Source organism: Pantherophis guttatus, chromosome 3 (genome assembly GCF_059756535.1).
Source record: "Pantherophis guttatus breed Tessera chromosome 3, ASM5975653v1, whole genome shotgun sequence".
NCBI classification, from domain to species: Eukaryota; Metazoa; Chordata; class Lepidosauria; order Squamata; family Colubridae; genus Pantherophis; species Pantherophis guttatus.
The window spans coordinates 213,792,405-213,813,528 of NC_142065.1; the positions used below are offsets into that span (position 1 = coordinate 213,792,405).

The 21,124-nt window shown below is 45.3% G+C and overlaps 1 protein-coding gene across 2 annotated transcripts in view; it reads right to left on the reverse strand.

Annotated features, from left to right (window-relative positions):
- Nucleotides 1-21,124, reverse strand: part of LOC117666979 (1-phosphatidylinositol 4,5-bisphosphate phosphodiesterase gamma-1-like) — a 94,045-nt gene that overhangs the window by 40,171 nt on the left and 32,750 nt on the right. For both annotated transcript variants that reach the window (XM_060681785.2, XM_087891405.1), the window contains 8 exons: nucleotides 17,026-17,110; nucleotides 15,427-15,507; nucleotides 12,842-12,876; nucleotides 11,598-11,670; nucleotides 9,926-10,027; nucleotides 6,737-6,855; nucleotides 3,195-3,280; nucleotides 1,564-1,684 (listed from right to left, as the gene is read on the reverse strand). In XM_060681785.2, the coding sequence (XP_060537768.2) occupies nucleotides 1,564-1,684; nucleotides 3,195-3,280; nucleotides 6,737-6,855; nucleotides 9,926-10,027; nucleotides 11,598-11,670; nucleotides 12,842-12,876; nucleotides 15,427-15,507; nucleotides 17,026-17,110 (702 nt within the window). The remainder of the gene's footprint in view (nucleotides 1-1,563; nucleotides 1,685-3,194; nucleotides 3,281-6,736; nucleotides 6,856-9,925; nucleotides 10,028-11,597; nucleotides 11,671-12,841; nucleotides 12,877-15,426; nucleotides 15,508-17,025; nucleotides 17,111-21,124) is intronic.

Consider the following 21,124-nt stretch of genomic DNA (forward strand, 5'->3'; position numbering starts at 1 on the left):
ACAGGAAGGCCTGGAGGAACGTGGTCCATGGGGTCGCGATGGGTCAGACACGACTATGCAACTAACAACAACAAACGACAAAGAAGAAGATATAGAGCCATGTCCAAGGGTGCTCTGTTCTGCAGAGCAAAGCCAATCATGGCTAAGCAGTTTGGGGGGGGGGATGGTCTGAGGCAGGACTTCCTGAGAAGAGGAGGTGCTTGGCAAAGGGATGGGGACGAAGGTTTGGGGTACCAAGTTTTTTGGCTTTCCGAGTGGGCTTGGGAGCAAAGGGCGGAGCTTCTATCTGGCTGCTCCCTTCAGTCAACTAAAACATCCTTTCCAGTGTCTGGAACAACTTTCTCCACCCCTTGAGGGACAATTTTTATGGAGGGCCTGAAGTCATTCTGTGAGGTTCATTCTCGCCTTCACACATTCTGCCCTCCAATGAAGAAGAACGAGGAGGAGGAGGAGGAGGAGGAGAGGAGGGAGGAGGCAGAAGAGGAGGAGAGAGGAAAAGGAGAAGGGGGGAGGAAGAGCAGGAGAGGAGGGAGGAGGCAGAAGAGGAGGAGGGAGGAAAAGGAGAAGGGGGGAGGAGGAGAGGAGAGGAAGGGAGGAGGAGGAAGAGAAAGGAGATAAGAGGTGGAGGAGAAGGAAAAGAAGGGGAGAAGGGAAGGAGGAGGAGAAATAGGAATTAGAGGAGAAATAGAAGGAAAAAAGAAGAGGAGAGGAGGAGAAGGAGAGGGAGGGAAGAGGAAGAGGCAGAGGAGAGGAGGAGGAGGTGGAAGAGGAGGAGGGAGAAGGGGAAAGAGAAGGAGAAGGGGAAGGGGAGGAGGAGAGGAGAGGAGAGAGATGGAGGAAGGGAGAAAAAGGAGAAGAGAAGGAAGAGAAAGGAGATAAGAGGTGAAGGAGAAGGAGAAGAAGGAGGAGGAGAAATAGGAGTTAAATAGAAGGGAAAAAAGAAGAGGAGAGGAGGAGAAGGAGAAGGTGGAGGAGGAGGAGAGGGAGGGAGGAGGAAGAGGCAGAGGACAGGAGGAGGAGGTGGAAGAGGAGGGAGGAAAAGGAGAAGGGGAAGGAGGAGAAGGGAAAGGGGAGGAGGAGAGGAGAGAGATGAAGGGAGAAAAAGGAGGAGGAAAGGAGGAAGAGAAAGGAGATAAGAGGTGGAGGAGAAGGAGAAGAAGGGGAGAAGGGAAGGAGGAGGAAAAATAGGAGTTAGAGGAGAAATAGAAGGGAAAAAAAGGAGGAGAGGAGGAGAAGGAGAAGGTGGAGGTGGAGGAGGAGGAGGGAGGAAAAGTAGAAGGGGAAGGAGGAGAAGGGGAGGAGAGAGAAAAAGGAAGAGGAGAGGAAGAAGAGAAAGGAGATAAGAGGTGGAGAAGGAGAAGGAGAAGAAGGGGAGAAGGGAAGGAGGAAGAAAAATAGGAGTTAGAGGAGAAACTGGAGAAGGAAAAAAAGAAGAGGAGGAGGAGGAAAAGGAGAAGAAGGAAAAGAAGGAGGAGGAGGAGAAGAAGAGGACGGGGGTGGGGGAGGAGAAGGAGGAGGAAGCAAGACCCAAGGTGCATAAAGGCAGCAACAGGCCTTACTTACTCGGAGGTCGTGAAGGCGTGCTCCTTGATGGTGTGCAAGACATCTAGGAACTTGATTTTGGAGGTCAGCGTGTGGCCGTGGTAGATGATGGGCAGGTCATCAGGGCCATCCCAGCAATCCACTGGAGCAGAAGAAGATCAAAGCTTGGATTTGTTTCTTAAAATTAGAATCCCACCTTTTTTAAACCATGACATGAATTGGGCTTCCTCCACTGGGCACCTTCTGGCTGCGTCGAGATTCAAAGGCCCCCAAATCCCCAGTCCGTGCGTTGTGTGTGAAAGAAGGTTGTTTGTGGGGGGGTGTACATTTCTTCCCCCCCCCCAAGAATTCCAATCTTCGCACGCTTCTTGAGGGTGCCCAGCTGAGGAAGCTTCTAGTCCTCCATCCAATGAATAAATTAATCATCTCAACCTCCTGCGATTAAATCTAATAAAGGCTCCTTGCAAACATATACAAACTGCATTCCCCTCCTGCGGCCATCATAGACACTTTCAACCGTGCAACATGGTCTTTCACAAGGGCTGTCCAGATGTGATGGTCTTCCAACATCTGTAGGACCTTGCAGTTTGGGATGCCAAGAAAGGGGAAGCTGTGGCCTTTTGGGAGGTGTTAGGAAATGATTATTACCTAACTTGTTGTTTGGCAATATGTAAACCATCAATGTAGCTTTAATACTGCTGTATTGCATCATACTGTGTCCTGATCTGTAGCCAATGTCCTTAAGAGGGAGCTAGAAACATGGTTTGTTTCTCTTTTTCTTGCTCTCTGATATCTCTGTATGCTACTGTTTGCAAATCCAGAAGAACTGTTTATTGTGAATGACTACGACGACTGGTAAGAAGACTTTGTTATTGGATTATCCCTGGACTGTCGTTTTGGCTATCTCCTGCTTTATATGTGTATGACCTGGACTGTTTATTGGACTGTGCCTTACTATTTCCTGAAAGTAAACACAACTCAGTGTATCTATGTGTTGATTGTGTTTATTTGTAACTACTCTCAGTCGCTTTCATGTGCACATCCTTGCTACTCAAGAGTTACTCTGCTAATTCCTTAACAGAAAGGCTCTGGAGACTGGGGACAGCAAAAAATATCACTTCCTGTCCAACCGGAAGTTGGCAAATGGGCCGTTTCAGGCCTCTGCAGGGCCTCCAAGGGAGTGGGGAAGGCTGTTTTCACCCTCCCCAGGTGCATAGAGAGAATCTTGAGCCAGGTGAGGAAGAAAAACAGGCGTATCGGGCCATTGCGTGACAGGAGTGGGAGTGGGGAGAGGGGGGGTTGCACATGCATGCACAGGGCGGGGCGCATAGAATTATGGATGTGGGCACGTGCACGTGCGAACCTCCCCCGCCCCCTCCCCTCCTGGCACACAATGGCAAAAAGGTTAGCCAACACTGTACTAGACTGTGCAGAAATGGATAGATTGACATTGAAAATTAAGCAGAAAGAAGACACAGAATCCTATCAAACATGGAATCTGTCTTACCAGTGGTTGGAAAAAAGGGGTGGAGATTGAGTATATCATCAGAATTGTTAAGCAAATTAAATACCCAGACAAGACGGTTTTTATTAAGCACTAAGAAATGTAATTAATAAAAAATCAATATTTTTTTTTTTAAAAAAAAGCTTACATTCAATGCATCGGCAGCCCATCCGAAGGCAGCGGGCATAGGCTTCCAGGGAGGACTCGCTGGAGAACTGATCCCCCGTGAGATACCTGCAAGGAAGGAGGAGAAACAATTGGACTGAAACTTCCTGTAAAGGGAAGTTTGTGGGTTGTGAAAGGCTGTGGGGAGAATTTGGGAATGCATTGGACCAGCCCCCCACAAGTCCACAATCTCTCGAAGACTTATTTTCTTTCTTTATTTTATTAGATGGATTTATAGGAAAGGTCCTTGATCGGAGTGAAATGCTCCCGGTTCGGACCGGATCGCCTGGTCCGGTAGCGATGGAGGCGGGTGGTTTGGAGAACCGGTAGCAAAAATCCCTGCCCTCCCCCCATTGCCCAGCTGAGCCGCGCAATCATTAGAGGCTTTTTTTAATTTTTAAAAGCATTTTTTCTACAACCTCTTCGGCCGGAAAAATGCTTTTAAAAGTAAAAAAAAAAAAAGCCTCTGATGATTGCGCGGCTCAGCTGGGATCATCAGAGGCTTTTAAAAGCATTTTTTTTACAACCTCTTCAGCTGAAGAGGTTGTAGAAAAAATGGTTTTAAAAGTTAAAAAAAAATGGCCACACCCACCCAGTCACATTACCCCACCAAGCCACGCCCACAGAACCGGTAGTAACAAATTTTATATTTCACCACTGTCCTTGATGCTCTCTTGAGCTTGGCTGCTTTCTTGCAGACATTTCATTACCGAACTTGGTAATGTCATCAGTGCAACAGCATTAGCACTGATGATGTTCCTTAGTTGGGTCATGAAAGGTCCGCAAGGAAAGAACCAAGCCCAGAGAGTATCAAGGATCCCACAGGCCTCCTCTTCCTCCTTCTCCAATTCCTCCTCCTCCTCCTCCAATTCATCTTCCTCCTTCTCCAATTCCTCTTCTGCATCCTCCAATTCCTCCTCCTCCTCCTCTCCTCAAACCCCTTTGCCTTCCAGAACTGAAGATGTTACCTAGTTGGGTCATGAAATGTCTTCAAGAAAACAACCAAGTTCAGAGAGCACCAAGGACCCCACACTCGCCCTCCTCCTTCTTTTCCTCCTCCTCCTCTTCTCCACAAACCCCACTCCCTTCTAGCACTGATAATATTACCAAGTTGGGCCCTGAAACGTCTGCAAGAAAACCACGTAGCTCAGTGAGCACCAAGGACCCCTCAGTTCAACCCCGAGCTACAAATAAGTTCCTCTATCGGTGTAAATTTATCTGGCCATTCAACTCACATACTGGGGAGGCTTGCCACATTACAAATCCACAACGTTAAAACCCCACCCAGCCCATTCCATGGCAGCAAAAGCACAACCAAATCAACTACTTGTTCGGCTCCATCTCCATTCGTGGTCCCCAGGCCACTGACCAAATCAGGGCCTTTTGGAAAAGCAACATGGTGGGGGCCAGCCATACCTCTGGGGGAACGATGTGCCATGGAGAAGGGGCCACCACCGAGAAGGCCCTTTTTCATTGTCCCACCAGATATACTGTAGATCTCTAGTAGCTGGGACCAGTGACATGCCCTGCCATCCCATCGTAATGGGCTGGTATATGTAATAGGGGAGAGGTGGTCCTTCCAATAACCTGGCCCCAAAATCAGGTAGGGTTTTAAAGGTAACAACCAGCACCTTGAATTGTACCCAGAAGCAGATTGGCAGCCAATGAAGCTCCTGCAGAAAAGGTGACACATGCAAAAGTTTAGGAGCCCCCCCCCACCCCCCAAATATTCTGCATTTTGAAGCAACTGAAGCTTCCGGATACTCTTCAAGGGCAGCCCCATGTAGAGCTCATTACAGTAGTCCAGACAGGAGATGACCAGGACATGGATGAGTGTGCACAGGGCACGTTGGCCTAGTGTTGTGGTCCGCCAGCAGCCTGCAGAGCTGGCAGCGGAGTCGGACAGTGAGGAGGCTGGGGAGGACAATGGGCCAGTCCTGGAGTCTGGGGAAGGCCCAGACGAGGGATCTGGGTCGGAGGCAGAGATGAGGCCAGAGCCATCTGGGAGTGATGTGCGGACTCCAGAGCCTCCAGAGTTGGACAGCAGAGAGGCAGAGGAACAGGAGGAGCCTGTTCCTAGTGCGCGCATGTGCAAAGCTGCCAGAAGGCATGAACAGTTAAAACAAAAGGGACGACTTGGGAGTAAGGCCTGGAGATGATTGGCCCCTCCCATAAGGCTTAAAAGAGGAGCAAAAGCACGTGGGCCCTTTGCAGGAAAGCAACGTTGTTAATTCTGTTCCCAGTCAGCATCTCTGTTTGATTCTGTGTGGCTTTGCCAAGTAGGTCTTTGGCAACATGTCAAGGGAGATAAAGGTTGGTGATTATCCCGAAGGACTTTTTGCAACTAGTTGGGACTCAGCTGTGAATGAAGGTAATTCACAGCTGTTGCAATAAAACAAGTTTTTGGGACTACTCGTGTGTTTTAACGACTCAGGATGCCTAGATCACAACACCCAGGAACGGCCATTAACTGATGTACTTGTGAAGACAAAAATAGATGGGAAGATCTGGATCGAATCTTTTCATCCATGGAGAAGCTATCCCAAGGACCTGTCAAGCATCTCCCTGGATGATCTAGAAATAGAACTTCAACACAAAGCTTAACAAAAGGTCTACACATAGTGTAGTCCAGGGGTCTCCAACTTTGGCAACTTTAAGACTTTATGTGTTCTGTCCCCGTCCCACACACGCTCCCCCACAGACGGCCCAGAGTTAATAAGCTACACGACAAAGTCTTTGAAGATAAAGCTGGCAGCAACCCAGTGGCTAGCTGCCAATTCAGACTTTACTCACACAAAACAAAGATTAGACTGCAAGCATTCCGATAAAGCAGGCAAAGTTTCAGCAATACAAGGATTAGTCCAAATGCAGTCCGACAAGGCAGGCAGAAGTCCAGTAACACAGAGATCATGGATTATTTCTAGTTTTTGCTGGTCACAAACTGAACCAGCCACCGCACCCACATTTATACCCTGTGGGGTGTGGTCCAGTGACTCAGCTAATCTCTCACACGCCTTCCCCTCTGCTGCGCACGTTTCTCCCTGCGCCGCTGTCGAGGATCCAGTCAGCACTTATCTCCTTCATCGCTGTCCACCTGTGGCTGCGGGGACGTGCTTGGCTCTGGGCCTATCTCTTGGCCTTCGGTGTCCTCTGGAGGCATTGCCAGAGAGGAGGGTCCTGGAGAGGGAGGCCTTGCCAATTCCTCTCCCTCACTCTCAGAGTCTGCATCTGTCGATAGCCCAGGCTCAGGCAACGAGCCACAACATTTATGGACTTCAACTCCCAGAATTCTTCAGGCTAGCTGAGGAATTCTGGGAGTTGAAGTCCACAAGTCTCAAAGTTGCCAAGTTTGGAGATCCCTGCTCTGGCTCCAAATTGGCTGTGGGAAAAGAGAGTTTACTAGCCCTTGGCATTATGGCCCACACAGGCCTGGTGGAATGCAATGAATAGTCCTATCTAGCATGACCTCAGTTGCCTCAGGCTTAATCCATCCATAATTGGCCCAAGAATCGGAGAAACTCTTACGTGTTATGAGAAGACGAGATCCAGTACTGCGACAATGGGAAGTTCATTTCTTCAGGGACCACTTGCTCACCCTTGGAATCCATCAGCATGTTTTCTTTGGAGAACAAGAACGTCAGGAACTGTGCAAAGAAGAGGGAAAGAAAAACTATTACAGAATAACCCAGTTGGAAGGGATGTCGAGCCCAAATTTGACATATGTGTAGCCATTTTATTTAGTTCTCTATTATAATCATTTGTTCCTTTTCTTTCTCTTTACTTGGTAAGGGGGGTTTTCAGGCTCGCCACATTCTTAAGGTGGGGGGAAGAGTGAATAGATAGTGAGGATTAAATCAGATTAACAGATTAACAGAGTTGGAAGGGACCTTATAGGTCATCTAGTCCAACCCCCTGCTCAAGCAGGAGACCCTAAACCATTTCTGACAGATGGCAGTCCAGTCTCTTCTTCAAAGCTTCCAGTGATGAAGCTCTCACAACTTCTGAAGGCAACTTCTGTTCCATGGGTTGATGGTTCTCACTGTCAGGAAATTCCTCCTTATTTCCAGGTTGAATCGCTCCTTGTTCAGTTTCCATCCATTATTCCTTGTCTGGCCTTCAGGTGCTTTGGAAAATAGCTTGACTCCCTCTTCTTTGGGGCAGCCCTTGAGATATTGGAAGACTGCTATCCTGTCTCCTCTGGTCCTTCTCTTCACTGGACTTAGCCATGCCCAGTTCCTGCAACCTTTCATCGTATGTTTTAGCCTCCAGTCCCCTCATCATCCTGGTTGCTCTTCTCTGCACTTTTTCTAGAGTCTCAACATCTTTTTTATAGTGTGGTGCCCAAAACTGGATGCAGGACTCTAAGATTGTTTTGGGCAGGTGACTTTCTTTCCCGTGGGAACGGAGGCAGCTCCTGGCGAGAATGGAAGACACCATGAAATGTGGATTGAGTATTTATTGGAGAATGTGACTTTTGAGGGATGTTTCTAATTTACAATATTATGTGGTGTATAAATCCGGTTTGTGTCAGATCCGGAATTACAACAGACTTTGCCAATTTGATTCCTACTTAAATAAAAGAAGTTTGTTTTGGAAGATGGACTTTGCCTATTTCTTTTTTGAATGGGTTTCATCACTTGGAAACCTGACAAGGGACTTTGGAGGTCTTCTAGTCCAACCCCCTGTTCTAACAGGAGACTCTATGCCATCCCAGACAAATGGTTGTCTCTTCTTAAAAACCTCCACTCCAGCATCCACAACTTTTGGAGGCAAGTCCTTCCACAGATTAATTGTTCTAACTATCAGGAAATTTCTCCTTAATTCTAGGTTGGTTCTCTCCTTGGTTAGTTTCCATCCATTGTTTCTTGTCTTACCTTTTGGCGTTTGGAAAATAGTTTGACCCCCCCCCCCCCGTTTATGTAGGCTCAATTTTATAATTGAGCCAATTGTTTAATAATTTTAATTATTTTTAAATTTTGTTTGTCTTTGTGCTTTTAATAAGGCTGTACACCGCCCTGAGTCCTTCGGGAGAAGGGCGGTATAGAAATAAAATTAATAAATAAATAAAATAAATATTATTATTGGTTAATCTTTAGTGAGATTCACAGCCTTTGAGGCTGGTTAAAAGCCAGCAGCTCGAGTCCTAACCAAGGAACTAGGAACTGTTAAGGTATCGTCGGAGGATGTAAGCTGTTCCGAGTAAGGTGGTTTTTTGTAGAGTCAAATAATAATAATAATAATAATTATTATTATTATTATTATTATTATTATTATTATTATTATTATTATTTAATCTTTGGTGAGATTCACAGCCTTTGAGGCTGGTTAATAGCTCAGCAGCTCGAGTCCTAACCAAGGACCTAGGAACTGTTAAGGTATTGTCGGAGGATGTAAGCTGTTCCGAGTAAGGTGGTTTTTTGTAGAGTCAAAATGTTCAAGTCCGGCAAATTTAGAATTTCTAAATAGCGGGGTAGCCCTTTGGGTATTGCTCCAAGGGCTCCAATTACAATCGGGACAACACACGATTTCTTTTTCCACAGTCGCTCAACTTCAATTTGCAAGTCCCGGTACTTTGTGATTTTTTCTTGCTGCTTATCTTCAATCCGTGCATCACCAGGTATTGCAATGTCAATGAACCACACTTTTTTCTTTTCAACTATTGTTATGTCAGGTGTGTTGAGGACCAAGTGCCTGTCAGTCTGAATCCTAAAGTCCCACAAGATCTTGAGTTTCTCATTCTCTAAAACTTTCTCAACCTGATGTTCCCAGTGGTTTTTGCTGTACTCAAATCCAAACTTCTGGCACAATTTCCAGTGAATGATCTTAGCAACGCGGTCATGGCGTTGTAGGTAGTCAGTTTGTGAAATTTTGCTGCACCCACTGATCAGGTGGTCGACTGTCTCCTCTTTCTCAATGTAGAGGTGGCATTTGCTGTTGGTGGTAACATGTTGAATTTTTGCCTTCATGCAGTTTGTGGCTAGGGCTTGTTCTTGAGCTGCCAAAATAAAGCTTTCTGTTTCTATTATTATTATTATTATTATTATTATTATTATTATTATTATTATTATTATTATTATTATTATTATTATTATTATTGGAGCCCCTCAAATATTGGACTACTGCTATCGTATCCCCCCTAGTCTTTCTTTTCACTAGACTAGATTTACCCAATTCCTTCTGGCGCTTTGGAAAATAATTTGCACCCCTCTTCTTTGGGGCAGCCTCTCAAATACTGGAAGACTGCTATCATGTCCATCCCCCCCCCCAGTCCTTCCTTTCTCTAGACTAGCCACGCCCAGTTCCTGCAACCGTTCTTCGTATGTTTTAGTCTCCAGGCCTTTAATCATCCTAGTTGCTCTTCATTGCACTTTTTCCAAAGTCTCAACATCTTTTTTTGTAATGCGGTGACCGAAACTGGATGCAAGTTTCCAGGTGTGGCCTTACGAAGGCTTTATAAAGCAGTACTAATCACATTATTTTGATTCTATGCCTCTGTTTATACAACCAAGGACTGTGTTAGCTTTTTTGGCTGCTGCCGCACACGGCTGGCTCACATTTAAGCGACTTCCCCTTCGGACTCTCTAGATTCCTCTGGGGAATTCTGGGAGTTGAAGCCCACCCATTGTAAAGTTGCTGAGGTTGAGAAACGCTGGTTTAAAAAGACCCACCCTCTCCCCCCCGCCAGATGATTGAGGAAGAGAGCCAGACACTCACTTCATCCAGCTGGAAGACGGGCTCCGTCATGTCAGCAAAACGATCCTGCAGGTAGCTGCACATAAACCTGCGTACCTTACCGATGTCACTCGCCCAGGCTTCCTGCAGAGAAAAGGCAGAGGGCAGAGTTACCAGGAAGCTGTGCAGCAGGAGAGCTGGGTTTGAATGGAGAGGGAGGGGGGGCATCCTCAGGAGAGGTCAAAAAGAGTCAGGATGGCACCTGCAAACTCCTGCCACTTTGACATGCACTGCATAGGTTTTAGCAAAATCAATGCGGCGTTGGAAGACTTGAAAGACCAGGTGAGAGAGAGAACATAATGGAAAAAATTTAAGCAGTGGCTAGGAGACAAATTGATTGTGGTGGAATGTGGTCTGGATTCCCAGGAGGGAGGGAGGGCCATCCTTCCTTCCTTCCTTCCTTCCTTCCTTCCTTCCTTCCTTCCTTCCTTCCTTCCTTCCTTCCTTCCTTCCATTTTCATTCATTCATTCATTTGCATTCCAGAGAACCAATAGATAGCAAAGTTTAGGCCATGTGGCTGGAAGGAACAGAGTTAAGATGGCTCCTCCAGACTTATGAAGATCCTTGGAGTACAACACTGATGATGAAAATAATCTAGTTTGGCAAGATTCTGTCTAGAGGGGAGGAACAATACAGGAAGTCCTCAACTTACAATAATTTGTTTAGTGACTTTTTGAAGATACAACGGCACTGAAAAAGTGACCAATGGCTTTTTTTTCACACACCTACGACCATTGTGGCATCCCCACGGTCACGTAATCAAACCTCATTCACTTGGCAACTGGCTCATACTTATGACGGTCGCAGCATCCCAAGGTCGTGTGAAGGTCCCTTTTGGGACCTTCTGACAAGCCAAGTCCATGGGGAAGCCAGATTCACTTAACAACCGTGTTACTAACTTAACAACTGCCGTGATTCACTTAACAACGGTGGCAAGAAAGGTCGTAAAATGGGGCAAAACTCAATAAATATCTCACTTAGCAAAAAAAAAAAATTGGGCTCAAGTAAACCAAGGATTACCACTGTGGCAGGATTCAGCCTGTTCACACCTATTGGGGAGAACCGGTTGTTAACTTTCTAAGCAGTTTGGAGAGCCAGTTGTTGGAAGAAATCTTAGTTTGTTTTTTTCCACTTTACAGGGCTAATCCTGTAAGGAAGGCAGGAAGGAAACATTCTGGTGGTGTTTCTAGCCTAATCTTTATTGCCCTGCTTACAGAAACTGCCTCTCTGGTTAACTCTTGTTACATTGTAACAGTAAGGTTTAGTTTATTTGATTTGTATACCGCCCTACTCCCGAAGAACTTCACCCGAAGGTGAAGCGCCCATCGACGTGAGTGACATTGACTTGGCCACACCCACATGGTCACATGACCACTGAGCCACGCCTACCCAGCTGGTCATTAGGGCAGAGAACCAGTTGTTAAATTATTTGAATCCCACCACTGACTATCCATACAGAAATGCAGCTATTTATTTATATATTTATTGAATTTACATACTGCCCATCTCATTAGGGACTGTGGGCGGCTAACAAAACATCACAAAAGGAAAGGTACACAACAGGAAAACATTAGCTATTTCATTAGCATTAGTTTTTTGTTCATTATCTCTGCTGGTTTTCACAAAGGCAAACCTATTTCCTCCAGAAAATACCTTTTGATCATACTGTAAGAATTTCTGGAAGTCGTATAAGGTGATTTGGCAGAGTTCCGGCCGATCCATGTTCCTGAAAAGGAAGCAGGAGACAAGAAAACGTGTCAGCAGCTGTGCCACACGCCCTCACGCAAAAGCACTTTGTCAAGGGTGGGGTTCTTGGTACTCTCTGAGCTCAATTGTTTTCTCACAGGCGTTTCATTACCAAACTAGGTAACATCATCAGTGCTACAAGGGAGTGGAGGAGGAGGAGGAGGACTGTAGAGTGTTCTCTGAGCTCGGTTGTTTTCTCACAGACGTTTCATTGCCAAACTAGGTAACATCATCAGTGCTGGCTTGACCAAGCTCAGAGAGCACCAAGGACCCCACAGTTCAACTCTGGACTGCAAATATTCTCTTCTATCAGGACTTTGTCAATTGTTTGCATCTTTCATATCACTTGTCCCTATTCTGGCATTTTCTGGATGAGTTAGGACCGCATGTCCCAGAATTCCCAGCTAGCATCACCTATAGGTCTGGCTGGGCATCTGCTGGACACCAGGTTGGAGAAGACCGTCTCCAGATAATTCCCTGAGCCACGGGTGTTCATGGTAATTCTCAAAAGTTCTGGTTCCTTGCTCACCAAACTTGCTTCCACTCAGAGGTCTTCAAACTTGGCAGCTTTAAGACTTGTGGACTTCAACTCCCAGAATTCTCAGGTTATCCATGCCAGTTTAACATATCTCAGAGGCTTAGCAAGACACCCCAAAAGGATTGAAGAGGAGAGCTGGACGTTCCCTTCATCCAACTGGAAGACGCTGGATGAAGGAGTCCCAATGCTATTGAAGTTGAGAATTCTAGGGAGTTCTGGGAGTTGAAGTCCACCCGTCTGAAAACAGCTGTGGTTGAGAAAGACTGGATGTCTGGGGAATTCTGGGAGTTGAAGTCAGAAAACAGCAGACTATGGAAACACAAGTCTCAAAGCAGATTCTCTTTAATTACAGAGAGTAATGGTGTACACACCTAGTGATGTGGTTTTTGTTTTGCTTTTCGTATGTTTTTGGTCAATTCTTTGAGGCTGCTTTTGTTTTGCTTTGACCCTGGAGAAGCCCCCTTGGTGCAAATATTATTTTTGTCAACTTTGCAGCTGTGCTCAATCACAATCAGGAAAATCCTCCCAAAGAAGCAGGAAAGAGAGAATGCCTTGATTACGAGCACCTGGGCCCAAGAGGAGACAGGGAAACCGAGGCACACTTCCTACTTACCGTAAAGGGAAGGACAACTCCAGTTGTTCGATGATCTGAAAAGCAAGGAAACAGCATGTGAATCAGGGGTTCACCCCTGGGTGCCGTCGGCCAAACAATGTCGACTGGCGGCCCCCAGGGGGAGAGCCTTCTCTGTGGGGGCACCTACTATCTGGAACGAGCTCCCCCCCCGGAGATACGGAGGATCCTGGATCTGGGTACCTTCCGTCGCGTGCTCAAGACTTTATTATTTCATCAAGCCGGCCTAAGTCTTTCCCCTTTTTAAATGGAAATTTTAAATCTGGTTTTAAATTATTGGGGTTTTAAATTTGTTCAGCCAAATTATTTAATTCGTTTTAATCTATTTTAAATTTTGTATTTATATGTTTTATTCTATGGCTGTTCACCGCCCTGAGTCCTTCGGGAGTAGGGCGGTATACAAATTCAATAAAATAAATAAATAAATAAATAAATAAATAAATAAATAAATAAATAAATAAATAAATAAAGGGGTGAAATACAGCAGGTTCTGGAGAACCAGTAGGGATATTGTTGTTGTGGTTTTTTTTTAAAAAAGTTTTACTATTTTATTAGGACACAATATGACAAACACATAACATACAACATATAAGTATATCCTCTTTTTATCAAATGTTTCTTCGTGGTCTTCTTTCCTTTCTATATCTTTCCCCCCATAACTCTCATATTATTTCATTTTCTTCATTGTCCCCTTTTTCTTTGGTTACATTGCATTTTCTAACCCAAGTAACCTTAATTTTATACATTTCAATATATTTATTATACACATATTTTAAATTTTATTTTCTCCCCTGTTTATGTAATTTTTAATTTCTGGTCTCAAGCCATTCATACCGGCAGAAATTTTGAGTAGTTCAGAGAACCGGCAAATACCACCTCTGGTTGACCCCAGAATGGGGTGGGAATGGAGATTTTGCAATATCCTTCTCCCAGGAGTGGGGAGGGAATGGGGATTTTGCAGGATCCTTCCTCTGCCACGCCCACCAAGCCATGCCCACAGAACCGTTAGTAAAAAAATTTGGATTTCACCACTGATGTGAATCCACTGGTTTTAATCGCTGGCAAAGCTGGGACCGATGGAAGTTTTAAGAAAAGGTATTTTTAAACGGAAGGGGGTTCCATGGGAATTCCCTTCTGTGATGTCAAAGGGTTAGGATTAATCCTTGACTCACCACCATTCATTTAGCGACCGTTCAAAGTTGCAACGACACTGAAAAAAGTGACTTATGATGGGTTTTCACACTTACGACCGTTGCAGGATCCCCGTGGTCACATGATAAAAATTCTGATGCTTGGCCACTGGCTCGTACTTATGACGGCTGCACGGCCCCTTCTGTGACCTTCCGACAAGCCAAGTCAAAGGGGGGAAGCCGGATTTGCTTAGTGACCAAATGATTTGCTGAACAACTGTGGCAAGGAAGATGGAGCAGAACTCCCTTAACAAATGTCTCGCTTAGCAATGGGAATTTTGGGGGTCAGTTGTAGTCATGAGTCAAGGACTTCCGTGGTCCTTGAGTTGCGACAAATCGCTTAGTGACCGTTCGAAGTTACGACCGATGTGAAAAGGGGGACTTATGTCCCAGATCCAAAGTTTGACAATTAGGGGTCCCCATGTTACAGGATCACAGAACGGCACTCACTAATTCTCTAATAACTCACGAACGAGGAGAAACTTCCTGTCAGTGAGAACAATTAACCAGTGGAACTGCTTGCCTCCAGAAGTTGTGGTTACTCCATCACTGGAGGTTTTCAAGGAGAGACTAGACAGCCACTTGTCTGCAATGATATAGGGCAGAAGTCTTCAAGCTTTAAGACTTGTGGACTTCAACTCCCAGAATTCTCCAGCGGCTAGAGAATTCTGGGAATTGAAGTCCACAAGTCTTAAAGCTGCCAAGTTTGAGGACCTCTGGTATAGGGTCTCCTGCTTGGGCAGAGGGCTGGACTAGAAGACCTCCAAGGTCCCTTCCAGCTCCTATTCTATTCTATTCATCTAATTTGGCCGTATTTATGTAGAAAGCTCCTACCTCTGAATCATATTTGTAAGTCAGAAAAGAGATGTCCTCACCTTACGACCACAACTGAGCCCAAAATTTCCATTGCTAAGCGAGACAGTTATTAAACAGGTTTTTCCCTATTTTACGTCCTTCCTTGCCACAGTTGTTAAGTGAATCATTGCCGTTGTTAAGTTAGTAACACGGTTGTTAAGCGAATCCAGCTTCCCCGTTGACTTAGCCTTTCAGAAGGTTGCAAAAGCGGATAACATGACCCCGGGACACTACGACGGTTATAAATACGAGTCAATTTCCAAACACCTGAATTTTGATCTACAAAAAGACATGTGAGAGTTTTTTTTACCTATGACGTGGTGGCATCCCCCCCCCCCGGTCACATGATTGAAAACCCAGATGCTTGGGAACTGGCATGTACTTTTTACAGTGCTGTTGTCACTCCGGTCACTAAGTGAACTGTTGTAAACCGAGGACTATGTGTATCAGACTCCTCCTGAGTTTCAGCTCTTGCTGAGAAACACAACCTCTCCTCCTGCAATGGAGGCTAAAAGTTCTTACCGATTTCTGCGCATCGAACATCAGATTTTTGTAGAAGTGCGTAAAATGGCTGAAGGTGATATCGCCACGAACCTCCAGCTCCTGCTCGGACCCAGAAGAGAAAAGAAAGAGTTAATTAAATTTGCCAAGACCAGATCAGTCTCTCTCAACCTGGATCCCTCCCATGTATCGAGACTCCAGTTCCAGCGGTTCCCAGCGATGTCGGTAAAATCAGGACCCAGATTGTTGGGGGCAATTATGCTGACTCTGTAAATTGCTTAGAGACGACTGTGAAACACTGTGAAGTCTAAGGCCTATTGCTAAGTGGGAAGGGAGGGAGGGAGGAAAGAAGGAATAGAGCACTAGGAAAGAGGGAGGAAGGAAGGAAAGAAGGAAGGAGAGCTTGAGGAATGAAGGAGGGGAGGAAGGAATAGAGCATGGAGAGGGAGGGAAGGAGGGAGGGAGGAAGGAAGGAAAGAAAAGGGAGGGAGGGAGGGAGGAATAGAGCACTAGGAAAGAGGGAGGGAGGAAGGAAAGAAGGAAGGAGAGCTTGAGGAATGAAGGAAGGAAGGAATAGAGCATGAGGAAGGAAGGAAGGAAGGAATAGAGCATGGAGAGGGAGGGAAGGAGGGAGGGAGGAAGGAAGGAAAGAAAAGGGAGGGAGGGAGGGAGGAATAGAGCACTAGGAAAGAGGGAGGGAGGAAGGAAAGAAGGAAGGAGAGCTTGAGGAATGAAGGAAGGAAGGAATAGAGCATGAGGAAGGAAGGAAGGAAGGAATAGAGCATGGAGAGGGAGGAAAGGAGGAAGGAAGGAAGGAAAGAAAAGGGAGGGAGGAATAGAGCACTAGGAAAGAGGGAGGGAGGAAGGAAAGAAAGAAGGAAGGAGAGCTTGAGGAATGAAGGAGGGGAGGAAGGAAGGAAGGAAAGAAAAGGGAGGGAGGGAGGAAGGAATAAAGCACTAGGAAAGAGGGAGGGCGGGAGGAAGGAAAGAAGGAGAGCTTGAGGAATGAAGGAGGGGAGGAAGGAAGGAAGGAATAGAGCATGGAGAGGGAGGAAAGGAGGGAGGAAGGAAGGAATAGAGCACTAGGAAAGAGGGAGGGAGGGAGGAAAGAAGGAAGGAGAGCTTGAGGAATGAAGGAGGGGAGGAAGGAATAGAGCATGAGGAAGGAAGGAAGGAATAGAGCATGGAGAGGGGGGAGGGAGGAAGGAAGGAAAGAAAAGGGAGGGAGGGAGGAAGGAAGGAAGGGAGCACTAGGAAAGAGGGAGGGAGGAAGGAAAGAAGGAAGGAGAGCTTGAGGAATGAAGGAGGGGAGGAAAGAATAGAGCATGAGGAAGGAAGGAGAGAAAAAGGAAGGAAGGAAGGCAGGAAAGCAGGAAGGAATAGAGCATGGGGAGGGAGGGAGGGAGGGAGGGAGGAAGGAAGAAGGAAGGAAAGGATGTGGTGGCCCAATGGTGAGAATGCAGACTTGCAGGCTAACTCTGCCCACTGCCAGCAGTTCGATCCGAAGACCCAGATTGTTGGGGGGCAAGAGACTGACTCTGTAAATCGCTTAGAGAGGCTTGTAAAGCACTGTGAAGTGGTATGTAAGTCTAAGGGCTGTTGCTATTACTATCTGCTTACCACAAGTTTATCTCGTAGGAAACGCATATTCGGAACCCGGTAGTTGACCTGAGGTAACAAGGCCTTCAGATCTTTCTGGCTGATGCTGCAAGAGACAAAAGTTGGATGTGCGTTCAGACCCACACAACGACCTTCAAATCCCCCACCTGTGTCGCTTATTTCTTCCCTTTCCTCTCGGAGCTCAGGAAGGGGGTGGCCCACAGTGGCACACCTCTCTTCATGGTGGAGAGAGGATTCGAACACAGGTCTTGTCCCCATCCAACTGCTACAGACTGCATTACGTCATACGAAGAAAATAAACTTTTTTGGGGGTGGGTCTAAAGGGTGAACACCACGACACTGAATCTTCAGGTTTTATTTTAATTACATTTTTCTCTTGTCAGGGTCTCCCAATCTCTGCAACTTTAAGAGGGGTGGACTTCAATTCCCAGAATTCCCCAGCCAGCACAATTTAAAGTTGCCAAGAAAATAAACTTTCGGGGATCTAAAGGGACACACTGCTGAAACTGCAGATTTTATTTTAATTTTTCTCCGTCAATGTTTCCAAATTTCTGCAACTTTAAGAAGTTCAACTCCCAGAATTCCCCAGCCAGCATAGAATCCTGGGAGCCACAGAATTCTGGGAGTTGAAGTCCACCCCTCTTAAAGTTGCAAACCTGGAGAGCCACTGGTCCGTACATTTATCCCAGATCCCAAACCACAGAGAAAGATTAATATTGGCTGGTGGTTTGCCTCTTTGGAGAACTTTTGACAGTTGCAAATAATATTATCCTGACCCTTTGGATAAAGATCCCCTCTTTGGTTCTTTTATTTTTATATTTTTATTTATTAATGAAAGTTATATGCTGCCCGTCTCCCCTCTAATCGGATTGCAACCCATTGAAAACAAGACAAAACATTTTAAAAATAATAGATATTAATGCTAATATCTTCCCCCTGCGGAAACCAAACTGTTGTTCTCAGTTGCAGGCAGCAGGGGGCAGCAGGAGACATCCCACCCCATCCCAAAATCCACCTTCCCAGTTTGGGATAAGTCCTCAAACTGGTTTTTGCAGATTACAAACTGGGTGCCTTCTCTTGCAAAAAGGGATTTGAACCGTTAATGTTGCCTCAAACTACAGGTAAAGTTTTGCACTTTGAGAGGCAGTAACTTAAGTGGTAAACTAACCAATGTATGTCATTCACACTAATATTAAACATAAAAAGTCCACTCTGGTTGAATGCTGAAAATGATAAAAAAAAAAAAGAAGAATTTTTTCTCCCCAGAAAATTTTAGAAAATGCAAAACACCAAAATATTTAAAAAGAAAAACAAAAAAGACATTAACGAAAAAAGTGTCTTAGAAAAAAAAGAAAGAAACCTTAACACATATATACCTAACATCTTCCCTAGTTGAATGCTGATTAGTATAATACAGGGGTGAAATGCTCCTGGTTCGGATCGGATCGCCCGATCCGGTAGCGATGGAGGCGGGTGGTTCGGAGAACCGGTAGCAAAAATCCCTGTCCCCCACCCCACATTGCCCAGCAGAGCCGCGGAATCATCAGAGACTAGTTTTTTTTACTTTTAAAAGCATTTTTTCTACAATCTGTTTGGCCAAAAAAATGCTTTTAAAAGTAAAAAAAAAATAGCCTCTGATGATCGCGCGGCTCAGCTGGGATCATCAGAGGCTTTTAAAAGCATTTTTTCTACAACCGCTTCGGCCGAAGGGGTTGTAGAAAAAAAAATTTTAAAAGGAAAAAAAGCCTCTGCCGATCAGGCAAGCCAGCTGGGATCGTCAGAGGCTTTAAAAGCAATTTTTTTTACAACCTCTGTAGAAAAAATGGTTTTAAAAGTAAAAAAAAAAAAAGTTGGCCACGCCCACTCAGTCATATTACTCCCCCACCAGGCCACGCCCACAGAACCTGTAGTAACAAATTTTACATTTCACCACTGGTATAATCCAGCAATGTTGGTTTCCCTCCCCTTGCTTGAGCAGGGGGTTGGACTAGAAGACCTCCAAGGTCCCTTCCAACTCTGCTATTCTGTTAATACAGTCCACTTTGCCATCTCTGCTACTTCAGCCAATTTTAACATCCATTCTTCAACAAGAATATTTTTATTATTTTTATCGTTAGTGTTTGATGGTTGTTAGTTCGTTGCTTCTTTTTTCTTTTTTTTCTTTTCAGATAGTCCTCGACTTACAACAGTTCGGTTAGCATTACGTTGTTGTTCAACGTAACAATGGCACTGAAAAAAGTGAGTTATGACCGTTTTTTTACACTTACGACCATTGTAGCATCCCCACGGTCACGTGATCAAAATTCAGATGCGGCAACTGGCATGTACTTACGACGGTTGCAATGTCCCAAGGTCACGTGATCTCCCTTTTGAGACCTTAGGACGAGCAAAGTCAATGGGGAAGTCAGATTCACTTAACAACCCCGTGGCTAACTTAACAAGCGTAGCGCTTCACTTAGCAAAGGTCGTAAACCTTTGTGGCAACGAAGGTCGTAAAATGGGGGCAAAACTCACTTAACCAACGTCTCGCTTAGCAAACGGAAATCCTGGGCTCCCTCGTGGTCGTAAATCAAGGACTACCTGGGCCCTCAATTTCTCCCTCTCTGCCAGTTCAGTCAATTTTAAAAATTCATTCTTCAACGAGAATTCCCTTTAAAAAAAAATCGTTTAGTATTTGAGGGTTGTTAGTTGGTTTCTTCTTCTTCTTTTTTTAACTTGATTTTGCCTTTTAACTTGGGAAATAAAATTAAGAGTTTGAAACGATAAAAAAAGAGACTAAGAGCTAAACTGCAGGCCGGGACGTGCCGTGTGTGTGTATGTGTGTGTGTGTGTGTGTGTGTGTGTGTGTGTGTGTGTGTAGGGGGGTGTTTGTTCTCAGGGCAGGGTGCCCTGCCAGATCCCCTCCCTGTGTGTTTTGGGAATAACGCAGGAAGACCAAGGATCCGTTTTCGCTTTGAAAAAACCTGGATCCCTTCCAGACAGGGAGGGAGGGGGGGAGGGAGGGGCAGGAAGGAGGCTGCAGGTATGCCTACCTGAGACTTTTCATGGCGAGGCAATTCAGGTCAAGGAAGGTGGGGCTCCTTCCTGCATAACAACTTTGTTTGTGCAAACACATCTGTCCCGGGATTGCAGCCCAGGAGCCTGTTGGCACGTTCACCTTCTGGGTCTGTATGTGTACCTTTCGTGGCGGGGGAGGGGAATGGGGGGGAGATGAAGGCCACCTTCTTCAACCTCGTGCCCTCTGGATTGGCTGGGACAACACCCACCCCCCTCTGCACGGCCCCAGGGGAAGGGAGGGGTTTGCAGCACAGTGTTTGTTGATTGTCATTGAGTCTGTCTGTCTGTCTGTCTATCATCTATCTATCTATCTCATCCATCCATCAACTCTCTCTCTCTCTATTTCTATCATCTATCTATCTATCTATCTATCTATCTATCTATCTATCTATCTATCTCATCCATCCATCCATCAACACTCTCTCTCTCTATTTCTATCATCTATCTATCTATCTATCTATCTATCTATCTATCTATCTATCTATCTATCTCATCCATCCATCAACTCTCTCTATTTCTATCATCCATCCATCATCTATCTATCTATCTATCATCTATCTCATCCATCCATTTCTCTCTATTTTTATCATCCATCCATCCATCCATCCATCCATCCATCCATCCATCCATCATCTATCTCATCCATCCATCATCTCTCTCTCTATTTCTATCATCCATCCATCTATCTATCTATCTATCTATCTATCTATCTATCTATCTATCTATCTATCCCATCCATCATTTCTCTATTTTTATCATCCATCCATCCATCATCCTTCCATCCATCCATCCATCCATCCATCCATCCATCCATCCATCCATCCATCATCTATCTCATCCATCCATCATCTCTCTCTCTATTTCTATCATCCATCCATCATCTATCTATCTATCTATCTATCTATCTATCTATCTATCTATCTATCCCATCCATCATTTCTCTATTTTTATCATCCATCCATCCATCCATCATCCATCCATCCATCATCTCTATTTCTATCATCCATCCATCATCTATCTATCTATCTATCTATCTATCTAT